The following is a 24,899-nucleotide window of genomic DNA, read 5'->3' on the forward strand; positions in this document are numbered from 1 at the left end:
GCGATGTCTCCACAAGATCCTCCAAATCCTCTGCGAGGACAGACGCACAAACATTAGCGTCCTCATCCAGGCCAACATTCCCAACATTGAAGCACTGACCACACTTGATCAGCTCCACTGGGCAGGCCACATAGTTCGCATGCCAGACACAAGACTCCCAAAGCAAGCGCTCTACTCGGAACTCGTCCACGGCAAGCGAGCCAAAGGTGGGCAGAGGAAACGTTACAAGGACACCCTCAAAGCCTCCCTGATAAAGTGCGGCATCCCCACTGACACCTGGGAGTCCTTGGCCATAGACCGCCCTGTGTGGAGGAAGTGCATTCGGGAGGGCGCCGAGCTCCTCGAGTATCGTCGCCGAGAGCATACAGACATCAAGTGCAGGCAGCGGAAGGAGCGTGCGGCAAACCAAGCTCCCTGCCCACCCTTTCCCTCAACGACTGTCCCACCTGTGACAGAAACTGTGGTTCTCGTATTGGACTGTACAGCCACCTAAGAACTCATGCTAAGAGTGGAAGTAAGTCTTCCTCGATCCCAAGGGACATAAGATGCTGTATAGCTGTAGCAAGACTTCCCCGCTTTTATACTCCATTCCCTTTGCAATAAAGGCCAAGATTCCATTTGCCTTCCTGATCACTTGCTGTACCTGCATAATAATCTTTTGTGTTTCATGTACAAGTACCCCCAGGGCCCGCTGTACTGCAGCATTTTGCAATCTTTCTACATTTAAATAATAGCTTTCTCTTTGATTTTTTTCTGCCAAAGTGCATGACCTCACACTTTCCAACATTATACTCCATCTGCCAAATGTTTGCCCACTCACTTAGCCTGAAACTATAGACCGGTTAGCGTAACATCTGTCATTGAGAAAATGCTGGAGTCCATTATTAAGAAGCAGTAGCAGGACATTTGGAAAGTTATAATTCAATCAAGCAGTCAGCATGGTTTTATGAAAGGGAAATCATGTTTGACAAATTTGCTGCAGTTCTTTGAGGATGTAACGAGCAGGGTGGATAAGGGGGAACCAGTGGATGTGGTGTATTTGGATTTCCATAAAGCATTCGATAAGGTGCCACATAAAAGGTTACTGCACAAGATAAAAGCTCACAGGGTCGGGGGTAATATATTAATATGGATTGAGGATTGGCTAACTAACAGAAAACAGAGATTCGGGATAAACGGGTCATTTTCCAGTTGGCAAACTGTGACTAGTGGGTTGCCGCAGGGATCGGTGCTGGGGCCTCATCTATTTACAATCTATATTAATGACTTGGCTGAAGGGATCGAGTGTCATGTAGCCAAGTTTGCTGATGATACAAAGATGGGTAGGAAAGCAAATTGTGAGGAGGACACAAAAGATTTGCAAAGGGATATGGACAGGTTAAGTGTGTGGGCAAAAATTTGTCAGATGTAGTATAATGTAGGAAAATGTGAGCTTATCCACTTTGGCAGAAAAAATAGAAAAGCAAATTATAATTTAAATGGAGAAAAATTGCAAAGTGCTGCAGTACAGAGGGACCTGGGAGTCCTTGTGCACGAAACACAAAAGATTAGTATGCAGGTATAGCAAGTGATCAGGAAGGCAAATGGAATGTTGGCCTTTATTGCAAGGGGGATATAGTATAAAAGCAGAGAAGTCCTGCTACAACTGTACAGGGTATTGGTGAGGCCACACCTGGAGTACTGTGTACAGTTTTGGTCTCCGTATTTAAGGAAGGCTATACTTGCATTGGAGGTAGTTCAGAGAAGGTACACTAGGTTGATTCCGGAGATGAAGGGGTTGACTTATGAGGATGGGTTGAGTAGGTTGGGCCTATACTCATTGGAGTTCAGAAGAATGAGAGGATATCGAAACATATCAGATAATGAGGGGGCTCGACAAGGTGGATGCAGAGAGGATATTTCCACTCATAGGGGAAACTAAAACTAGGGGACATGGTCTCAGAATAAGGGGCCGCCCATTTACAGATGAAGAGGAATTTCTTCTCTGTGAGGGTTGTAAATCTGTGGAATTCTCTGCCCTAGAGAGCTGTGGAGGCTGGGTCACTGGATATATTTAAGGCAGAGATAGACAGATTTTTGAGCGCGAAGGGAGTAAAGGGTTATGGGGAGCGGACAGGGAAGCGGAGCTGAGTCCATGATCAGATCAGCTATGATCTTATTGAATGGCGGAGCAGGCTCGAGGGGCCAAATGGCCTACTCTAGCTCCTATTTCTTATGTTCTTATGTTCTTATGTAACACCTTCATCACCAGCACCAACCTGCTGAGCTGAGCTACAGACCAAAGGTTGAATCTGAGGATCTGCTTGGAAACGTTTAGCTCAGCCATTCATTAGAGAAACTCACTGAGCATTCAGGAATACCGAAAAAAAGTATCCAAGCAAAAAAGAACAAAGTAGAGATGATTATTTCATTCATCGAAATGATGATTTTTTCATTCTTCAACAAAGCAGAAGGAAGCTCCTCATTGTAATTCCTCATCCAACACAGTAATGCCCGACACAAAAATCGGGATTTGGACATCCAAGCTAAATTTCAGCTGTAACAAATGGCTTTGGCCATATCTTGCCATTGACATGGTGAAGCTTCAATCAGTCATTAATGGGCTTTGAATACGTCAGCAAGGCTGTCAGATTCTCCAGCACATACCACAGATAAGTAGATTCACGGGAGTAATTTACATTGCAACCACTCACTGTGTGTTAGCCTTCGCTTAGTGGGTAGCTCCCTCACCTCTGAGACTACACCTGGAGTACTGTGCTCAGTTTGGATCCCCTTATCTAAGGAAGGATATACTTGCCTTGGAGGCAGTAAAACGAAGGTTCACTAGATTGATTCCTGGGATGAGAGTGCTGTCCTATGATGAGAGATTGTGTAGAAGGGGCTTATACTCTCTGGAGTTTAGAAACATAGAAACATAGAAAATAGGTGCAGGAGTAGGCCATTCGGCCCTTCTAGCCTGCACCGCCATTCAATGAGTTCATGGCTGAACATTCAACTTCAGTACCCCATTCCTGCTTTCTCGCCATACCCCTTGATCCCCCTAGCAGTAAGGACCTCATCTAACTCCTTTTTGAATATATTTAGTGAATTGGCCTCAACAACTTTCTGTGGTAGAGAATTCCACAGGTTCACCACTCTCTGGGTGAAGAAGTTCCTCCGCATCTCGGTCCTAAATGGCTTACCCCTTATCCTTAGACTGTGACCCCTGGTTCTGGACTTCCCCAACATTAGGAGAATGAGAGGTGATCTCATTCAAACTTCCAAGATTCTGAAGGGGATTGACAGGGTAGATGCTGAGAGGTTGTTTCCCCCGGGCTGGAGAGTCTAGAACCAGGGGTCACAGTCTCAGGATAAGGGGCAGGCCATTTAGGACTGAGATGAGGAGGAATTTCTTCACTCAGAGGGTGCTGAATCTTTAGAATTCTCGACCACAGAGGGCTGTGGATGCTGAGTCTCTGAATATTTTCAAGGCTGAGATCGATAGATTTTTGGAGTCTGGGGAAATCAAGGGATATGGAGAGCGGGCGGGAAAGTGGAGTTGAGGTCAATGATCTTCTTGAATGGCGGAACAGGCTCGAAGGGCCGAATGGCCTACTCCTGCTCCTAATTCTTATGTTCTTTTGTCGAAGGTTGTGGGTTTACAGTCCCACTCCAGAGACATGCGTGCAAAATCCAGGCTGACACTCCCAATGCAGTACTGAGGGAGTGCTGCACTGTCAGAGGTGCTGTCTTTCGGATGAGACGTTAAACCGAGGCCCCGTCTGCTCTTTCAGGTGGACATAAAAGATCCCATGGCCACTATTTCTAAGAAGAGCAGGGGAGTTCTCCATTCTTTGCCAATCTTTATCCCTCAACCAGCATCATTAAAACAGATTACCTGGTCATTACTACAATGCGTTTTTGGGATCTTGCTGTTCTCAAATTGGCTGCCGCGTTTTCTTAATTACAACAGTGGATTTACATAGAAACATAGAAACATAGATGAGGAAAGTTCTTCATTGGCTGGAAAGGCCGCTGTGTAAATACAAGTTTTGCTTTTCTACCACCAGCAGTGCATACCGGAAAAGTGTTGGGCAGTGACCATTCTTGCTTTCTTACCTATTTCGCAGTGTTTCCCTTGAAAACCTGGTCGGCACCAACAGGAATAGGAGCCAAGTCCATCCTTGCATTCAGCTTCATTCAGGCAAGGTTTGGGATCGCACTGGTTTCCATCTGAAAATTAATCATCTCAACTTCAATAAACGGTGAAAACCAACCAGAACCTCCAGCGCTCGCAATCTTGGGGAAAGGTCATGGGGTGGGACTTAGGGCCAGAAAGACTGAGACGGATTACAAACCTGTGTTTATTTTGAACATAGGATTACATCGGATATACGGCACAGAAACGGGCCATTGGGCCCAACCAGTCCATGCCGCCGTTTATATGCCCCCCTCGAGTCTCCTCCTGTCTTTCCTCATCTAAATCTATCAGCATAACCTTCTATTCCCTTCTCCCTCATATGCTTGTCTAGTCTCCCCTTAAATGCATCGATACTATTCGCCTCAACCACTCCCTGTGTCAGCGAATTCCACTTTGGTACCACTCGCTGGGTATACAAGTTTCTCCTGAATTCCCCATTGGATTTGGTGACTGCCTTATATTGATGGCCTCTAGTTTTGCTCTTCCCCACAAGTGGAAACATTCTCTCTGTATCCACGCTAGCAAGATACATCAGTCAGAACCACAAATAGTGACTTCACTGTAAGTGACTGAGATGTGACAGAGGCTACACCTTGAGTATTATGTCCAGTTCTGGTCTCCAAGAGAGAAGTTAAACTTTAAGTGAACAAGCACAATGCTGATTCCCAGCATTAGAGAATGCAGTTAGGAGAGAGGGACCGGAGAAATTGGCCACTTGAGTTTGAAACGAAGCATGGGAGAGCAGGAATTATAGATTCAGACATTTACTTCAAACCAAACCTTGAGGTTAGGATGAGAGGTCACGGCTTTAAACCAGTAAAAAGTAAATTTCGAACTAATGGGCCCAAGTTTCCACATGATTTGCGCCTGATTTTTAGGAGCAACTGGTGGAGAACGGACTATCTTAGAAATCGCAATTCTCCACATTTTTTTTTCTGCAGTTCTAGTCAGGTAGAACAGTTCTAGTTTAGAACAGAATTTTTTCTTCAAAAGGGGGCGTGTCCGGCCACTGACGCCTGATTTGAAAGTTTCCACAGTGAAAATGTACTCCAAACTAAAGTAGAATGGCGCCAGTGAAGATTTTTGTAGAACTGAAAAAACCTGTTCTACACATTAAAAAATCAGGCACAGGTTACAAATTAGGCGTCCAGAACGAGGTGGGGGGGGGGGGGGGAAGGGAATTCATTAAATTCTACAATAAATCCTTATTTATACTTCTACAAATATTATACAAATAAATCCAACCTGAATAAACATTTATAAGCCAAGAAAAGATTTAATAAACCATCTTCCTACCTGTGTGAAAGTGCTTCAGCCAGGGAGAATTCTGCAGCCGTTCGTGCCGCTGAGCGGGAGGGGGAGAGAGAGAGAGAGGGAGGGAGAGAGAGAGGGAGGGAGGGAGAGAGAGGGAGGGAGAGAGAGAGAGGGGAGGGAGGGAGAGAGAGGGGAGGGAGGGAGAGAGAGAGAGAGAGGGAGGGAGAGAGATAGAGGGGAGGGAGGGAGAGAGAGGGGAGGGAGGGAGAGAGAGAGAGGGGGAGGGAGAGAGAGAGAGAGGAGGAGGGAGAGAGAGAGAGAGAGGAGGGAGGGAGGGAGAGAGAGAGAGGGGGAGGGAGGGGGGGGGGAGAGAGAGGTGGGGGGGGGAAGGGAGAGGTCAGGTCGGATCGGATCCAGTCCGGGAGAGGGAGTCGGGTCCAGTGGGGTGGGGCGGGTCGGGTCGGGTCAGTCGGGGGGGGGGGGGGGGCGGAGCGGGTGTCGGGTCTGGTCCGGAGGCGGGGGCGGGGAGGAGCGGGTGTTGGGTCTGGTCCGGAGGCAGGGGGGAGCGGGTGTCGGGTCTGGTCGGGGGCGGGGGGGGGAAGCAGGAGCTGGCCGTGGGAGAAGCCTTATTCACGCAGCCCCAGTGAGGCCATTCAGCCAGGGCTAGGGGCTGCGTGCTTCGGGCCCCTCCCACACAGTTCGGCGCCTGGAGCTACTGCACTTGCGTGCCCACTGTAGCGCGCATGTGCAGAGGTCCCGGCACTGTTTTCAGCGCAGGGACCTGGCTCCGCCCCCCCACAGCTCGTGCCGGCTGCGCCGAGGGCCAGAGGACCTGCAAGTAGGTGGAGAATACCGAGGATTTTTTCAGGCGCCGTTTTAGGCGCGAAAAACAGGCGCCCAGCTCGGAGGGGCGCCGTTTTTTTTCTTGTGGAAACTTGGGCCCAATATCTCTTCTCGCCCATGCAGCTCAGAACAGATAGATTTTACACATGAACTCTTAATGTATCACTAAGTGGAGATTGTTATATTCATTCAAATATTGGCAAATTTAATGTCAGTCCAAATTGGCTTCACTTAAGATCCTTTGCCTCGGAAGAGCTTTAAAGGCTGTTAGAGGGTGGTCAATATTCCAAACTTACTGAACACAAAATACAGAAATGATGTGAAGCTTCATGAGGAACCTGCATTAAATATTTGTAATATGCACCTCATTTGGACTCTCACCCCGAAGCTTTCTGTTGTGTGTTAGTTTGTAAATCATAGAATTCTGCAACACAAGAGGAGGCCATTCGGCCCATCGAGCCTGTGCCGGCTCTGTGAAAGAGCGATCTCATTAGACCCACTCCCCCTACTCTTTCCACAGAGGCTTCTATTTCATTTCCCTTCAAGTATTTATCCAATTCCCTTTTGAAAGTTACAATTGAATCTGCTCCCACCGCCCTTTCAGGCAGCGCATTCCATAGAAACATAGAAACATAGAAAATAGGTGCAGAAGTAGGCCATTCGGCCCTTCGAGCCTGCACCGCCATTCAATAAGATCATGGCTGATCATTCACTCAGTACCCCTTTCCTGCTTTCTCTCCATACCCCTTGATCCCCTTCGCCATAAGGGCCATATCTAACTCCTTCTTGAATATATCCAATGAACTGGCATCAACAACTCTCTGCGGCAAGGAATTCCACAGGTTAACAACTCTCTGAGTGAAGAAGTTTCTCCTCATCTCAGTCCTAAATGGCCTACCCTTTATCCTAAGACTGTATCCCCTGGTTCTGGACTGCTCCAACATCGGGAACATTCTACCCGCATCTAACCCATCCCGTCCCGTCAGAATCTTATGTTTCTATGAGATCCCCGCTCTTCCTTCTAAACTCCAATGTATAAAGGCCTATTGATCCAGTCTCTCCTCATATGTCAGTCCAGCCATCCCGGGACTCAGTCTGGTGAACCTTCGCTACACTCCCTCAATAGCAAGAATGTCCTTCCTCAGATTAGAAGACCAAAACGGAACACAATATTCCAGGTGAGGCCTCACCAAGGCCCTGTACAACTGCAGTAAGAGCTCCCTGCTCCTATACTCAAATCCCCTAGCTATGAAGGCCAACAAACCATTTGCCTTTTTCACCGCCTGCTGTACATGTATGCCAACTTTCAATGACTGATGAACCATGACACCTAGGTCTCGTTGCACCTCCCCTTTTCCTAATCTGCCGCCATTCAGATAATATTCTGTCTTCGCATTTTTGCCACCAAACTGGATAACCTCACATTTATCCACATTATACTGCATCTGTCTTGCATTTGCCTACTCACCTAACCTGTCCAAGTCACCCTGCAGCCGTCTATCATCCCCCTCACAGCTCACACCGCCACCCAGTTTAGTGTCATTTGCAAACTTGCCGATATTACACTCAATTCTTCCATCTAAATCATTGATGTAGTTTGTAAAGAGCTGGGGTCCCAGCACTGAGCCCTGCGGCACCCCATTAGTCACTGCCTGCCATTCTGAAAAGGAACCATTTATCCCGACTCTCTGCTTCCTGTCTGCCAAGCAGTTCACTATCCACGTCAGTATATTACCCCCAATACCATGTGCTTTGATGTTGCACACCAATCTCTTGTGTGGGACCTTGTCAAAAGCCTTTTGAAAGTCCAAATACATCATATCCACTGGTTCTCCCTTGACCACTTTACTAGTTACATCCTCAAAAAATTCCAGATTTGTCAAGCTTGATTTCCCTTTCATAAATCCATGTTGACTTGGACTGAACCTGTCACTGCTTTCCAAATGCGCTGCTATTTCATCCTTAATAATTGATTCCAATATTTTCCCCACTACTGATATCAGGCTAATCGGTCTATAATTACCTGCTTTCTCGCTTCCTTCCTTTTTAAAAAGTGGTGTTACATTAGCTACCCTCCAGTCCATAGGAACTGATCCAGAGTCAATAGGCTGTTGGAAAATGATCACCAATGCATCCACTATTTCTAGGGCCACTTCCTTACGTACTCTGGGATGCAGACTATCAGGCCCCGGGGATTTATCGGCCTTCAATCCCATCAATTTCCCTAACACAATTTCCTGCCTAATAAGAATATCCTTCAGTTCCTCCTTCTCACTAGACCCTCGGTCCCCAAGTATTTCCGGAAGGTTATTTGTGAATTCCTTCTTGAAGACAGAACCAAAGAATTTGTTCAATTAGTCTGCCATTTCTTTGTTCCCCATTATAAATTCACCTGAATCTGACTGTAAGGGACGTACGTTTGTCTTCACTAATCTTTTTCTGTTCACATATCTATAGAAGCTTTTGCAGTCAGTTTTTATGTTCCCAGCAAGCTTCTTCTCGTACTCTATTTTCCCCCTCTTAATTAAACACTTTGTCCTCCTCTGCTGAATTCTAAATTTCTCCCAGTCCTCAGGTTTGTTGCTTTTTCTGGTCAATTTATATGCCTCTTCCTTGGATTTAACACTATCCATCATTTCCCTTGTTAGCCATGGTTGAGCCACCTTCCCCGTTTTATTTTTACTGCAGACAGGGATGTACAATTGCTGAAGTTCATCCATGTGATCTTTAAATGTTTGCCATTGCCTATCCACTGTCAACCCTTTAAGTTTCATTTAAGTCTATTCTAGCCAATTCACGCCTCAAACCATCGAAGTTACCTTTCCTTAAGTTCAGGACCCTAGTTTCTGAATTAACTGTGTCACTTTCCATCTTAATAAAGAATTCTACCATGTTATGGTCACTCTTCCCCAAGGGGCCTCGCACAACACGATTGCTAATTAGTCCTTTCTCATTACACATCACCCAGTCCAGGATGGCCAGCTCCCTAGTTGATTCTTCGACATATCGGTCTACAAAACCATCCCTAATACACTCCAGGAAATCCTCCTCCACCGCATTGCTACCAGTTTGGTTAGCCCAATCAATATGTAGATTAAAGTCACCCATGATAACTGCTGTACCTTTATGGCATGCATCCCTAATTTCTTAGTTGATGCTGTCCCCAACCTCACAACTACTGTTTGGTCATCTGTATACAACTCCCAATAGCGTTTTCTACCCTTTGGTATTCCGTAGCTCCACCCATACCGATTCCACATCATCCAGGCTAATGTCCTTCCTTACAATTGCATTGATTTCCTCTTTAACCAGCGACGCCATCCCGCCTCCTTTTCCTTTCTGTCTATCCTTCCTAAATGTTGAATATCCCTGGATGTTGAGTTCCCAGCCTTGGTCACCCTGAAGCCATGTCTCCGTGATGCCAATTACATCATATCCGTTAACTGCTATCTGCGCAATTAATTCGTCCACCTTATTCCGAATACTCCTCGCATTGAGGCACAGAGCCTTCAGGCTTGTTTTTCTAACACACTTTGCCCCTTTAGAATTTTGCTGTAATGTGGTCCTTTTAGCTTTTTGCCTTGGGTTTCTCTGCCCTCCACTTTTACTTTTCTTTTTATCTTTTGCTTCTGCCCCCATTCTACCTCCCTCTGTCTCCCTGCATAGGTTCCCATCCCCCTGCCATATTAGGTTAACTCCTCCCCAACAGCACTAGCAAACACTCCCCCTAGGACATTGGTTCCGGTCCTGGCCAGGTGCAGACCGTCAGGTTTGTACTGGCTCCACCTCCCCCAGAACTGTTTCCAGTGTCCCAGGAATTTGAATCCCTCCCTTCTGCACCACTCCTCAAGCCACGTGTTCATCTGAGCTATCCTGCGATTCATACTCTGACTAGCACATGGCAGTGGTAGCAATCCTGCGATTACTACTTTTGATGTCCTACTTTTTAATTTAGCTCCTAGCTCCATAAATTCATCTCGTAGGACCTCATCCCGTTTTTTACCTATATCGTTGGTACCTATATGCACCACGACAACTGGCTGTTCACCCTCCCTTTTCAGAATGCCCTGCCCCCGCTCCGAGACATCCTTGACCCTTGCACCAGGGAGGCAACATACCACACTGGAGTCTCGGTTGTGGCCGCAGAAACATCTATCTATTCCCCTTACAATTGAATCCCCTATCACTATAGCTCTCCCACTTTTTTTCCTGCCCTCCTGTGCAGTAGAGTCAGCCACAGTGCCATGAACTTGGCTGCTGCTGCCCTCCCCTGATGAGTCATCCCCCTCAACAGTACCCAAAGCGGTGCATCTGTTTTGCAGGGGGATGACTGCAGGGGACCCCTGCACTACCTTCCTTGCACAGCTCTTCCTGTTGGTCACCCATTCCCTATCTGGCTGTGTACCCTTTATCTGCGGTAAGACCAACTCACTAAATGTGCTTTTCATGTCATTCTCAGCTTCGTGGATGCTCCAGGGTAAATCCACCCGCAGCTCCAGTGCCGCAATGTAGTCCGTCAGGAGCTGCAGGCGGATGCACTTCCCGCATACGTAGTCGTCAGGGACACCGGAAGCGTGCCTGACTTCCCACATAGTACAGGAGTAGCATAACACGTGTCTGAGCTCTGCTGCCATGACTTAGATAAACTTAATTTGGTAAGATCACAACAACTCACTGTAAAAAGATTTTCCTCGTGTTGTCTCTGGTTCTTTTGCCAATCACCTTAAATCTGTGTCCCTCTGGTTACCAACCCTCCCGCCACTGGAAACAGTTTTTCTTCATTTACTCTCTCAAAACCCTTCATCATTTTGAAGACCTCTATAAAATCTTCTCTTATAATGTGGTTTACAGGTTTATTAAAACTAATGCACAGTGGGAGGTATTGGCGACTGCTTTGGTTAAGGTAGTAGAGAGTGTTTGGGGAACTAATAGCGCTCCCCACTGTGAAACAAATGTCCATCAATTTTATTTGTTGAGGTTATTGTGCTTTACAATGCTGCGTGAATGTATAATTTTATATAACACATTGCTCAGGACAGGAGAAAATTGAAGATAAACCGTTTCTGCTATATGTTTAGAACTTTAGTTCACGGAAGGTTAACACTGAACAGTTATTATAAATCTCTTACCTATATATTCAGTCCAAAACTCAACCTACAAAAAAATGTAAAAATTATTATGCAGATATAGATTTCAAATTTATAAATAACTCTCATACCGACATTATGTACTTTTCAGAAACGATTGCACTGTACTTACAGCTCGGAAACAGGCCATTCGGCCCAACATGTCCATGCTAGTGTTTATGCTGCATTCCCAAGGATCATTGCAACTTTCACGGAGTCAAACATGCTTCCCAAAGAGGGCCCAGACAAGGAGCAGGAGTTTTTGAGCAAGATTATGAGGGGTCTCGATAGAGTGGATAGGAAGGGCCTATTTTTCTTAGCAAAGAAGTCAACAACCAGGGGGCATAGATTTAAAGTAATCGGGAGACGGATTAGAGGGGATTTGAGGAAAACTCTTTTCACCCAGAGGGTGGTGGAGGTCTGGAACTCACTGCCTAAAAGGGTGGTAGAGGCAGAAACCCTCACCACATTTAAAAAGTACTTGGATGTGCACTTGAAGTTCTGTAACCTACAGGGCTACGAACCAAGAGCTGGAAAGTGAGATTAGGCTGGGTAGCTCTTGGTCGGCCGGCACGGACACGATGGGCCGAAATGGCCTCCTTCCGTGCCGTCAATTTCTATGACGCTCTGACCAATAGGTTCACTCCGCAGCATTAGTCACTGTTCATTCATGTTCTCAATTCTGTATTTTAAAAACTTACCGTGCGTTCCTTGTTTTCAAACGCTTCTCGTGCTTCTTCGAAGGAACATTTTTCTTCCAAACATTCCCTTTCCAGGTTATCCGGCTTGAGCTCTTCAAACACAGAATTAGCTCGTTTCTGCCTCTGTAACATGTTGTTCGCTTTTTCACTTTGGAGAAAAACTGAGATGAATTGAAACAGAATAAAAGTTAAAACTGAATATCGACATCTTTCAGAAGTGTCTGAGAGGATCTCAAACTCCTGCCCATCTTTCTGGCCTTTACGTACCTGGCTATGTGAGGAGACTCTTGCCTATGAGCCTGGACTTGGGTATTGGGGTTTCAGCTCAAAGGTTGCAGATGACACAAAACTCAGGAATTTAGTAAACAGTGAGGAGGAGAGCAACAGACTTCAGGAGGACCGTAGACAGACTGGTAAAATGGGTAGACATGTGGCAGATGAAATTTAACCCAGAGAAGTGTGAAGTGATTTACTTTGGCAGGAAGGATGAGGAGAGGCGATACAAACAAAATGGCACAGTTTTAAAAGTGTTGCAGGAACAGAGACACCAGCGGGTGTATGTACACAAATCACAGAAGGGGGCAGGACAAGTTCAGAAGGTTGTTAAAAAAACACATTGGATCCTTCGTTTTATTAATCGAGGAATAGAATACAAAAGCAAGGAAGTTATGCTAAACCTTTATACAACACTGCTTAGGCCTCAGCTGGAGTGTTCAATTCTGGGCATCGCACTATAGGAAGGATGTCAAGAACTTAAAAAGGCTGCAGAGGAGATTTAGAAATATAGAAATTTACAGCGCAAAAGGAGGCCTTTTCAGCCCATCGTGTCTGCGCCAGACGACCAAGAGCCACACAGCCCTCGGTCAGCAGCCCTGAAGGTTACATACAAACCTATGAACAATGAACAATGAACAATGACGGAAAGGTAAAGAGCTCCCAGCCCAACCAATCTGCCCCACACAACTGTGACACCCCTTAAACCGCAACCTTCTACACTCCACCCCAACCGGAGCCATGTGCTCTCCTGGGAGAGGCAAAAACCAGATAAAAACTCAGGCCAATCTAGGGAGAAAAAATCTGGGAAAATTCCTCTCCGATGGATCCAGGTGATCGAAACTAGTCCAGGAGATCACCTTGGCCATATTCGATTCCCTGCAGTACTTACCATCGTATCTGTACCAGCCAACAAGTGGTCATCTAGTCTAATCCCACTTACTAGCTCTAGGTCCGTAACCCTGCAGGTTATGACACTTCAAGTGCCCATCCAAGCACCTTTTAAATGTGGTGAGGGTTTCTGCATCCACCACCCTTCCAGGCAGTGAGTTCCAGATCCCCACAACCCTCTGCGTGAAGAAGCTTCCCCTCAAATCCCCTATAAACCTTCCACCAACCACCTTAAAACTATGCTCCCTCATAATAGACCCCTCCACCAAGGGAAATAGGCCCTTGCTATCCATTATATCCATGCCCCTCAAAATTTTATACACCTCATTGAGGTCTCCTCTCAGCCATCTCTGTTCCAACGAGAACAAACCCAGCCTATCCAATCTGTCCTCAAAGCTAAGATTCTCTATTCCAGACAGCATCCTAGTAAATCTCCTCTGCACCCTCTCTAGTGCAATTACGGCGACCAGAACTGCGTGCAGTACTCCAGCTGTGGCCTAACCAAACTATTATAGAATTTAAGCATAACCTCCCTGCTCTTATATACTATGCCTCAGCCAATAAAGGCAAGCATTCCATATGCCTTCTTAACATCCTTATCCACCTGGCCTGCTACTTTCAGGGATCTATGGACAAGCACTCCAAGGTCCCTATATTCATCTACAATTTTAAGTGGCCTACCGCTTAATGTATATACCCTTTCCTTATTAGCCCTCCCAAAAGTGCATTACCTCACACTTCTCCGAATTAAATTACATTTGCCACTGCTCTGCCCACCTGACCAGTAGATTGATATCCTCCTGCAGCCCATGACTTTCCTCTTCATTATCAATCACACAGCCGATTTTAGTGTCATCTGCAAACTTCTTAATCATAGTCCCTATATTCAAATCTAAATCATTAATATATACCACAAGAAGCAAGGGACCCAGCACTGAGCCCTGCGGAACCCCACTGGAAACATCCTTCCAGTCACAAAAACATCCATCAACCATTACCCTTTGCTTCCTACCTCTAAGCCAATTTTGGATCCAACTAGCCACTTTACCCTGGATCCCATGGGCTTTAACCTTCGTGACCAGTCCACCATGTGGATCCTTATCAAAAGCTTTGCTGAAGTCCATATATACTACATTGTACGCACTACCTTCATCGACCCTCCTGGTTACCTCCTCAAAAAATTCAATCAGGTTAGTCAAACACGATCTTCCCTTAACAAATCCGTGCTGACTGTCCCTAATTAATCCTTGCTTTTCCAAATGTAGATTTATCCTTCTTTCAGGATTTTTCCAATAATTTTCCCACCACTGAGGTTAGGCTGACAGGCCTGTAATTACTCGGCCTATCCCTTTCTCCATTCTTAAACAAGGGTACTACATTAGCAGTCCTCCAATCCTCCGGCACCATGTCCAAATCCAAAGAGGACTGGAAAATGATGGTCAAGGCCTCTTTTACATCTGGGCCTGGGGACTTATCCACTTTCAAAGCTGCTAAACCCCTTAATACATCCTCCCTCACTATGTTTATTTCATCCAGAACTTCTCACTCCTCCTCGATAGCAGTATCTGCATTGCCCCTTTCCTTTGTGAAAACAGATGCAAAGTATTCATTGAGAACCCTCCCAACATCTTCCGCCTCCACACAAAGACCACATCATGGTCTCTAATAGGCCCTACCCTTTCTTTAGTTACCCTCTTGCTCTTAATATATTTATAGAACATCTTTGGGTTTTACTTAATTTTTACTAGCCAAGAATGTTTCATGCTCTCTCTTAGCATTCCTAATATCCTTTTTAATTTTACCTCTTAACTTTCTATATTCCTCCAAAGATTCTATAGATTCTATAGTATCTATCCGTCGGTATATGAAATAAGCTTCCCTTTTTTTCTTTACCCTCTCCTGTAAGTCCCTAGACATCCAGGGGGCTCTAGAATTGTTATTCTCACCCTTTTTCTTTAAGGGCACATATTTGGTCTGAGCCTTCTGGATCTTCTCCTTGAATGCCTCCCATTGTCCCGACACAAGTAGTTGTTTCCAGTCCACTAAGGCCAAATCACTCCTCAACTTAGCAAAATTAGCTTTTCCCCAATTCGGGACTTTTATTCCAGATCTATCCTTGTCCTTATCCATAACTAACTTGAATCTGACTGAATTATGGTCACTGGCACCCAAGTGCTCTTCCACTAATACCCCTTCCACCAGCCCAGCTTCATTCCCCAAAACTAAACCGAAGACCGCCCCCTCTCATGTTGGGCTTGTTACATACAGACTAAAAAAGTCCTCTTGAATGCATTTTAAGAATTCCGCACCCTCTATAATCTTCACACTATATTTGTCCCAATCAATATAAGGATAATTAAAATCCCCTACTATTACTGCCCTATGGTTTTTGGACTTCACAGCAATTTGCCTACATATTTGCTCCTCTATCTCCCTCCCACGTTTGGTGGTCTATAATACACACTCAGCAGTGTGATCACCCCTTTTTCATTTTTCAATTCGACTCATATGGCCTCATTTGATGATCCCTCTAACATATCATCCCTCCTCACCGCTGTAATAGTTTCTTTAATCAATACCCCGACCCCCCCCCCTTTTTACTCCCCTCTCTGTCTTGTCTAAAAATCCTGTAACCAGGAATATTGATCTGCCAAACCTGCCCCTCTTTCAGCCATGTCTCTGTAATGGCTATAATGTCATACTCCCAAGTGTCTACCTGTGCTCTTAGCTCATCCGCCTTATTCGCTAAACTCCTTGAAATAAGAGTTTCAGTTATGTGGAGAGACTGGAGAAACTGGGATTGTTCTCCTTAGAGCAGAGAAGGTAATTTGCTAGAGGTGTTCAAAATCATGAAGGGTTTTGTTAGAGCTAATCAGGAGAAACTGTTTCCAGTGGCAGGAGGGTCGGTAACCAGAGGGCATAAATTTAAAATAATTGGCAAAAGAACCAGAGGGGGAGATGAGGAGAATGTATTTTAAGCAGCGAGTTGTTGTGATCGGGAATGCGCTGCCTGAAAGGGCGGTGGGAGCAGATTCAATAGTAACTTTCAAAAGGGAACTGGATACATACTTGAATGGGAATAATTTGCTGGGCTATGAGGAAAGAGCGGGGGAGTGGGACTAATTGGATCGCTCTTTCAGAGAGCTGGCGCAGGCACGATGGGCTGAATGGCCTCCTTCTGCACTATACATTGCCAAAGAATGCAGGATTAATGAATTTATTCTTCAAATCAAGAAAACCTCCATTAAAGAGCACAGAACCAAAATGCACGGATTTCTTTTATTCATTCCAGGATATGGGCATCACTGGCAAGGCCGGCATTTATTGCCCATCCCTAATTGCCCTTGAGAAGGTGGTGGTGAGCCGCCTTCTTGAACCACTGCAGTCCGTGTGGTGAAGGTGTTCCTACAGTGCTATTAGGGAGGGAGTTCCAGGATTGTGACACAGCGACGATGAAGGAACGGCCGATATATTTCCAAGTCAGGATGTGTGTGTGACTTGAAGGGGAACGTGGAGGTGGTGGTGTTCCCATGCACCTGCTGCCCTTGTCCTTCTAGGCAGTGGAGGTTGCGGGTCTGAGAGGTGCTGCCGAAGAAGCCTTGGCGAGTTGCTGCAGTGCATCTTGTAGATGGTACACACTGCAGCCATGGTGCGCCAGTGGTGGAGAGAGTGAATGTTTAAGGTGGTGGATGGGGTGCCAATCAATTGCCAATCAAGCTTTGTCCTGGATGGTATCAACCATGAGTGTTGTTGGAGCTGTACTCATCCAGGCAAGTGGAGAGTATTCCATTACACTCCTGACTTGTGCCTTGTAGATGGTGGAAAGGCTTTGGGGAGTCAGGAGGTGAGTCACTCATCACAGAATAAAAAATAAGAAATAGGAAAAGGAATCGGCCATTCGGCCCCTCGAGCCTGCTCTGCCATTCAATATGATCGTGGCTGATCTTCGACCTCAACTCAACTTGCCTGCACTATCCCCATATCCCTTGATTCCCTTAATATCCAAAAATCTATCGATCTCTGCCTTGAATATACTCAACGGCAGCATCCACAGCCCTCTGGGGCAGAGACTTTCAAAGATTCACAACCAGCTGACTGAAGAAATTTCTCTTCATCTCAGTCCTAAATGGCCGACCCTTTATTCTGAGACTGTGACCCCTAGTTCTAGACTCCCCAGCCAGGGGAAACATCCTCCCTGCATCTACGTTGACAAGCCCTGTAAGAATTTTGTATGTTTCAATGAGATCACCTGTCATTCTTCTAAATTCCAGAGAATATAGGCCTAGTCTATTCAATCTCTCCTCATAGGACAGTCCTCCCATAAGAACATAAGAAATAGGAGCAGGAGTCGGCCATTTGACCCCTCGAGCCTGCTCCGCCATTCAATGAGATCATGGCTGCTCTGATCATGGACTCAGCTCCACTTCCCTGCCCGCTCTCCATAAGCGTTTACTCCCTTAGCGCTCAAAAATCTGTCTATCTCTGCCTTAAATATATTCAATGACCCAGCCTGAACAGTTTCTGGGGCAGAGAATTCCATAGATTTACAACCCTCTGAGAGAAGAAATTCTTCCTCATCTCAGTTTTAAATGGGTGGCCCCTTATTCTGAGAGTATGTCCCCTAGTTTTAGTTTCCCCTATGCGTGGAAATATCCTCTCTGCATCTACCTTGTCGAGCCCCCTCATTATCTTATATGTTTCGATAAAATCACCTCTCATTCTTCTAAACTCCAATGTGTATAGGCCCAACCAGCCAAACCTATATTCATAAGTCAACCCCTTCATCTCCGGAATCAACCTAGTGAACCTTCTCTGAACTGCCTCCAATGCAAGTATATCCTTCCTTTAAATACGGAGACCAAAACTGTACGCAGTACTCCAGGTGTGACCTCACCAATACCCTGTATAGTTGTAGCAGGACTTCTCTGCTTTTATACTCTATCCCCCTTGCAATAAAGACCAACATTCCATTTGCCTTCCTGATTACTTGCTTTACCTGCATACTAACTTTTTGTGTTTCATGCACAAGGACCCCCAGGTCCTTCTGTATTGCAGCACTTTGCAATTTTTCTCCATTTAAATTATAATTTTGATTTTCTATTTTTTCTGCCAAAAGTGGATAACCTCACATTTTCCCACATTATACTCCATCTGGCAAATGTTTGCCCACTCACTTAGCCTGTCTATATCCCTTTGCAGATTTTTTGTGTCCTCCTCACAGTTTGCTTTCCCACCCACCTTTGCATCATCAGCAAACTTGGCTACATTACACCTGGTCCCTTCATCCAAGTCATTAATATAGATTGTAAATATTTGAGGACCCAGCTCCCATCCCAGGAATCAGTCTGGTGAACCTTCGTTATACTCCCTCTATGGCAAGTATATCCTTCATTAGGTAAAGAAACCAAAACTGTACACAATACTCCAGCCGCGGTCTCACCAGGGCCCTGTATAATTGCAGTAAGATATCTTTACTCTTAAACTCAAATCTTCTTGTAATAAAGGCCAGATTTCGCTGCATAAAACAATGTCTCCTCATCTCGCCATTGATACTTTTACCGATTACCTTCAATCTGTGTCCTCTGGTTATCGGCCCTCCTGTTTCTCTCCATCTACTATATCAAAACCATTCATAATTTAGAACACCTCCATTAAATCTATGAATTAATTTTTAAATGTTGCAGTTCATCTAAGGACAACTGGTTGGCGGCTTAAAATACTTCATTTGTTGCAAAGAGATGAGGGGAAGACGAAATCATGTTAAGTACACTCTGAGCTTCCATTTCGGTTAATAAAGTTTAGGATAAAACTGGCCTGCTTGCATTGATTTGTCACATGACCAGTGACTTCACGCAGTTATGGCTAGATTTGTTATACATAACATTACACTTAATGCCGATAAGTGTACATTCGCTGCTTGAGAAATAAACTTTCTGGGCTACAGAGTCACAGCACAAGGTGCCAAGCCGACACTTGACAACATTGACGCTATCCAGCGAATGCAGGAGGCTACCAATGTCTAAGAACTTTCATCATTCCTCGGCACTTCAACTTCTATCTGAAGTTCACCCCACACTCCGCGCACATTGTCGAACCACTTCGCAAGTTGCTGCGTAAGGACATCCCTCAGGAATGGACAGATTCCTAGGCTCAGGGATTCACCACGCTTAAGGAGAAAATCACATCCCCTCCTATCCTCACACACTTTGATCCAATGCCACTATGTACGTCACCACGGATGCATCAGGCACCACCATGGGTGCTGTGCTCTCGCAATGGATTGATGGCCCGGAACGCCCAGTAGCCTTCGCCTCTCGCACGCTCTCCTCTGCAGAACGTAAATACTCTACAGGGGAACGCGAAGCACTCGCTTGCATCTACGCATGTGAACGCTGGCACATCTCTATGGCAGGAAATTTACCCTCCGTACGGATCACCAAGCGATAACCACGCTACTCGCTACAACTGGATCTGGGCACAGACCACTACGAATCAACCGATGGTCAGATCGCCTTCAGCAGTATAACTTTGATGTACGGTACATCGCAGCCATGTAGCTGACCTGCTCAGCCGCTCGACACCTGCTTCGGACTCTGGTGCTGACTTGTTCACAGATGACGACACATATGTCACGTCGATCATCACTCAGTCCATCAGAAACCTTGTCTCCTGTGACGAACACAAAACCGAATCACAGAGTGATGCTACGCTCCAGCACGTGTGCAACTTCCTCCAGACTGAGTGACCTAAGCAAATTCCGGAAGAGCTGAAACCCTTCCACAGACTTTGCGATAAATTTTCCACTTGGAATGATGGCTGCCTAGCTCATGGTGATAGAGCAGTAATTCCCAAGTCGCGTCAACAGCGCGTTCTCTCATTGGCAAACGATGGACACCTTGGCATTGTCCGCATGAAGCAGAGATGTCGCGACTCAGTATGGTGGCCTGGGATTGACACTCACATCGAGGAGTTTGTCTCACACTATGAAGCCTGCAGTCTGAGCGAAAAGGCCACAAACATCCGACCAGCGCCAATAAATCTCATTCCATGGCCACAAAGATCATGGCAACAACTTCAGTTGGATATCTTCGGCCCAGTTGAAGCAGCTCCACAGCACCAGCGTTTCCTTGTTGTAGTACATGACCTGCATTCCAAATGGCTAGAAATCGTTACAACAAGTTCAGTGACCTCATCAACGATCATCACTATACTGCAGCGTATGTTCACGAAGTCGGACCTCCCAGAGGTCAGAATCACTGACAATGGACCACAGTTTGTGTCCGACCAGTTCGCGGATTTCCTCACCCATCATGCTATCGAGCATCGCCTTACTGCTCGGTACAAACCTCGAAGCAATGGAGGTGTTGAGCGGTTTAACTGCATCATCAAAGAGGGTTTGAAAGCCAACCTCGCAGCAGGCCAAACATGCAACGAAGCGGTTCAAACCATTCTCCGCACATACCGTTCGACAAAGCAGTCGCTAACGGGGAAGACACCCGCTGAGCTCATGATTGGGTGGAATCTTCGCTGGCTACTGGACATTCTCAAACCCCTAGCCAAACCGAGCGTGAAGATAACCACACTCGCATCCCAGATTTCGGATCGGCAACAAAAAGCGAAGTTGTGCACTGACACAAAATGACACGCTCAAAAGCCTCAACTGAAGCACGGAGATTGGGTCAGAGTTAAGCGCCCAAACTGCAGTCATAAACTTGCATCTTCACTTTCACCTCCGACAGATCGGGCGAAAGGTCAGCCCTCACACCTACGAGCTCAATGATGGAACTCAGTGGAACGCTCCTAGACTGATCCCAACTCACAGGCCAACAGACCAGCAGGATGGAACAGAGGCACCGTTCTGTTTCCCAACCGGAAACCTCGATCAAATACCGCAAGCTCCACACCGGTCTCAGCGTATCAGAACATGGCCTGGTTATCTCAAGGACTTTGTCTGTTCATAGACTGTGGTTTCAGAAGGGGGGAGATATGTTGTGTTCATACTCTGTTTGTTATAGGACACTAGACCAGCATTAGGATCCTGCAGGAGCTATTCACACACTGCTGTAAACATGCTGGTTCATGCTGGTTTTGGGTTACCATTTTGGGAGTTGCTATAAAGGACACAGTTAAGTTAACTTTACTCCTCTTGCAGTTAGTCTGTTTATTTATGTACACAACATAATTCATCCAATACTTTTACTACCCTCTCTTGAGATGTTCAAAGCCATAATACTGCTCTTGGGGCAACCACTACCATATACCACCAGCTAGCCCCTTGTTCTAGATGTCTGAGTAGAGCACAATATGTCTCAACAACAACAGTTTGCATTTATATAGCACCTTTAACGCAGTAAAACATCCTGAGGTGCTTCACAGGAGCAATTATCAAACACAATTTGACACCGAGCCAAGTAAGGAGAGATTAGAACAGGCGACCAAAAGCTTGGTCAAAGAGTGTCTTAAAGGAGGAGAGAGAGGTGGTGAGGCGGAGAGGCTTAGGGAGGGAATTTCAGAGCTTGGGGCCCAGGCAGATGAGTCCAGCATTAACACAATCTCACCTCTGAACATGAGCACCACCTTCTAGACCAAGCACTCTGTGGCAATCCTGGTGAAGGCATCAATAGATCATTGAGGAAACCATTGAACAGGATGATGACATTGGAGAGATCTGCCTCACTCTTGTATGGATCATGTTCCATGGCTCAGGTTTACGTGTTGGTATCTAGATTTCTGGCACCAGTCTTCAGTATAACCCGTAAAGCACAGTGGTTCATGAAAACGCAAACAGTGGCCTCCAAGTCCCCTCAAGCGAGGGTCTGAGCTCAGGATTTCCTTTGATGGCTTGAGGAGAGCGACATCTTATAGGGCAGTCTCCCCTGCAGCTACCTCCTCCACAGACACTGGTAGCGATGGAGAGGACTGTGGAATTGTCTGCCCAAAGGCACAATGTCCTGTCTTGAGATGGCTGATGATGAAAATCAAACATCAACAGCAAATATCTCCATTGAGATTTCTTACGGTTGACTAGTTCTTGGGAGGTACTGAATGTTTGTTCAACTAGCTGCCTGGCAAAGTCTTGGCAAGTGATTCAAATATGGATCAGGCATGGTTAGTATAGTGGTTACATTGCAATTCAGTGACATGGTCTAATAATCCAAAGAATGTGAGTTCATCTTCAGTTTCAGAATTTTAATTCAGGTTATAGACAGATGGAGATAGACAGATTTTTGAGTGATAAGGGAGTAAAGGGTTATGGGGGTTGGGCAGGGAAGTGGAGCTGAGTCCATGATTAGATCAGCCATGGTCGTATTGAATGGTGGAGCAGGCTCGAGGGGTCGTATGGCCTACTCCTGCTCCTATTTCTTATGTTATTATAAGCATCTGTTAATTAAAAAGCTGGTGTCAGTAAAAGTGATCATGAAGTTGTCAGATTGTCGTAAAAACCCAACTGGTTCACTGATGTCCCTTTGGGGAAGGAAACCTGCCTCCCTTACCCGGTCTGGGCCTATATGTGACTCCAGACCCACACCATCGTGGTTGACTTGTCATCATAGGCAATCCCTCGGAATCGAGCTAGACTTGCTTCCACTCCTGAAGTGAGTTCTTTGGTGGCTGAACAGTCCAATACGAGAGCCACAGATTCTGTCACAGGTGGGACAGATTGTGGTTGAGGGAAGGGGTGGGTGGAACTGTTTTGTCGCACGCTCTTTCCGCTGTCTGTGCTTGATTTCTGCATGCTCTCGGCATTGAGACACGAGGTACTCAGCGCCCTCTCAGATGCACTTCCTCCACTTAGGGCGTTCTTGGGCCAGGGACTCCCAGGTGTCGGTGAGGATGTTGCACTTTATCAGGGAGGTTTTGAGGGTGTCCTTGTAGCATTTCCGCTGCCCATCTTTGGCTCATTTACCATGAAAGAGCTCCGAGTAGAGCTCTTGCTTTGGGAGTCCCGTGACTTGTAACCACCCCCTGAACCGGCCCGGCAAGACACTCAGTTGTACTAAAACACTACCAGGGATGGGCAATAAATGCCGGTCTTGCCAGTGACGCCCAGATCCCGAGGAGTCCCACATACCGAGCTCCAACTCTCCGGCAGTGCATTCGATAGAATCACCTAATGTAAGACCCTTTCCCTCACTGGAGCAGCACTGCGTCCTGGGATCGTTCACGGTCAAGGGAATGACAAGGGTGAGAAACAAATTTAGGGAAAGGTTGGCCGGAATGGATATAGTCCCCCAGGTCATCAGGCAATGTGAAAGAAAGGTCATTTAAAAAAAATAAATGACAAGTTCTGAAGCCTGCAGTTTTTATTAATATATTGCGTTTTGCCTTCTTGAGAAAAGTTAAGCTGAGAATGACCTACCTTCACAATCACTGCACTGGATGAGTCCCAGCAGACTGCCGATTAATAACAAGCAGATTTCTGCCATTGTCGTCCGTTTGAAAATTAGGAATTTAATGCATGAACTAAATGGAAGGGAGGAAGTCAGGAGTTCAATGATTAGCCCAAGAGTCCATGTAGTTTACTGTGTTTTATTTGCAATACAGTTTACTCAGAGACCCGCCTCAAATCCAAATCTCTGACAGTGTATAGAAACTGCAGTGTACCGTGTCAAAAACCAAGCTGGAAATCAGGACTTTACACATTCATATTCACACAATTCGAAAACTCGCCATGCATTTTTTCCCCCTCAAGATGGATTTGAGTTTTACATGAAATAATAATTTCACAAAACAAACAATCTGTTTATAAAGCTTATCAGGTTATTTGGCAAATCAATGCAAGCAGGCCAGTTTTATCCTAAACTTTATTAACCGAAATGGAAGCTCGGAGTGTAGTTAACATGATTTTGTCTTCCCCTCATCTCTTTGTGACAGATGAAGTATTTCAAGCCGCCAACCATTTGCCCTTAGATGGACTACAACATTTAAAAATTTATTCCATAGGTTTGATGAAAGTGTTCAAAATTATGAGGGGATTTGATCGAGTAGATAGAGAGAAACTTTTTCCACTGGCAGAAGGGTTGACAGATTGAAGGCAATCGGTAAAAGTACCAAAGGCGAGATGAGGAGACGCTGTTTTAGGCAGCGAGTGGTTGTGATCTGGAATGCACTGCCTGAGTCAGTGGTAACTATCAAAAGGGAATTACATATATATAATTTTTGCAGGACTACGGGGAAAGAGCAAGGAGAGTGGGACTAATCGGATCGCTCTTTCACAGAGCCAGCACAGGCACGATGGGCTGAATGGCCTCCTCCCGTGCTGTATCATTTTATGATATCATAATTTGATAACCAGCCTGACAGTCGTTTTTCTGGAATTCATTGACATGCAGTACCTGGTAGTTAATAATTAACCTTCACAGAGATACAATAGTTGTGCAATATTTACTGATGTTTACCAGTCAGAGAGCTATGTTTAAATTCTGCTCAATGCTGGCAATATTTGCTGATATCCATGGAGCAAACTAGTTGCAAGGGACTGTTCTCCAGCAAGTGAGAGTTAACTGGCCCTTGTTGACTGATTTGGTTTCAATTAAACTGTCCCTCGGCATCCTAGTTGTAGCTGAAACCAACTTTCTAGGCTGGATTTTTGGTTGTCTAACGCCTCAGTTAGCAGCCACAAGGGGCGTT

The 24,899-nt window shown here is 45.8% G+C and overlaps 1 protein-coding gene across 1 annotated transcript in view; it reads right to left on the reverse strand.

Moving 5' to 3' along the window:
* Window positions 1-23,695, reverse strand: part of f9a (coagulation factor IXa) — an 86,246-nt gene extending 62,551 nt beyond the window's left edge. Inside the window, exons 1-4 of the mRNA XM_070883965.1 lie at window positions 23,629-23,695; window positions 12,105-12,265; window positions 11,407-11,431; window positions 4,099-4,212 (exon numbers count right to left, since the gene is read on the reverse strand). Of these exons, the coding sequence (XP_070740066.1) occupies window positions 4,099-4,212; window positions 11,407-11,431; window positions 12,105-12,265; window positions 23,629-23,695 (367 nt within the window). The remainder of the gene's footprint in view (window positions 1-4,098; window positions 4,213-11,406; window positions 11,432-12,104; window positions 12,266-23,628) is intronic.
* Between the last annotated feature and the right edge of the window lie 1,204 nt (window positions 23,696-24,899).

Source organism: Pristiophorus japonicus, chromosome 6, assembly GCF_044704955.1.
Source record: "Pristiophorus japonicus isolate sPriJap1 chromosome 6, sPriJap1.hap1, whole genome shotgun sequence".
NCBI classification, from domain to species: Eukaryota; Metazoa; Chordata; class Chondrichthyes; family Pristiophoridae; genus Pristiophorus; species Pristiophorus japonicus.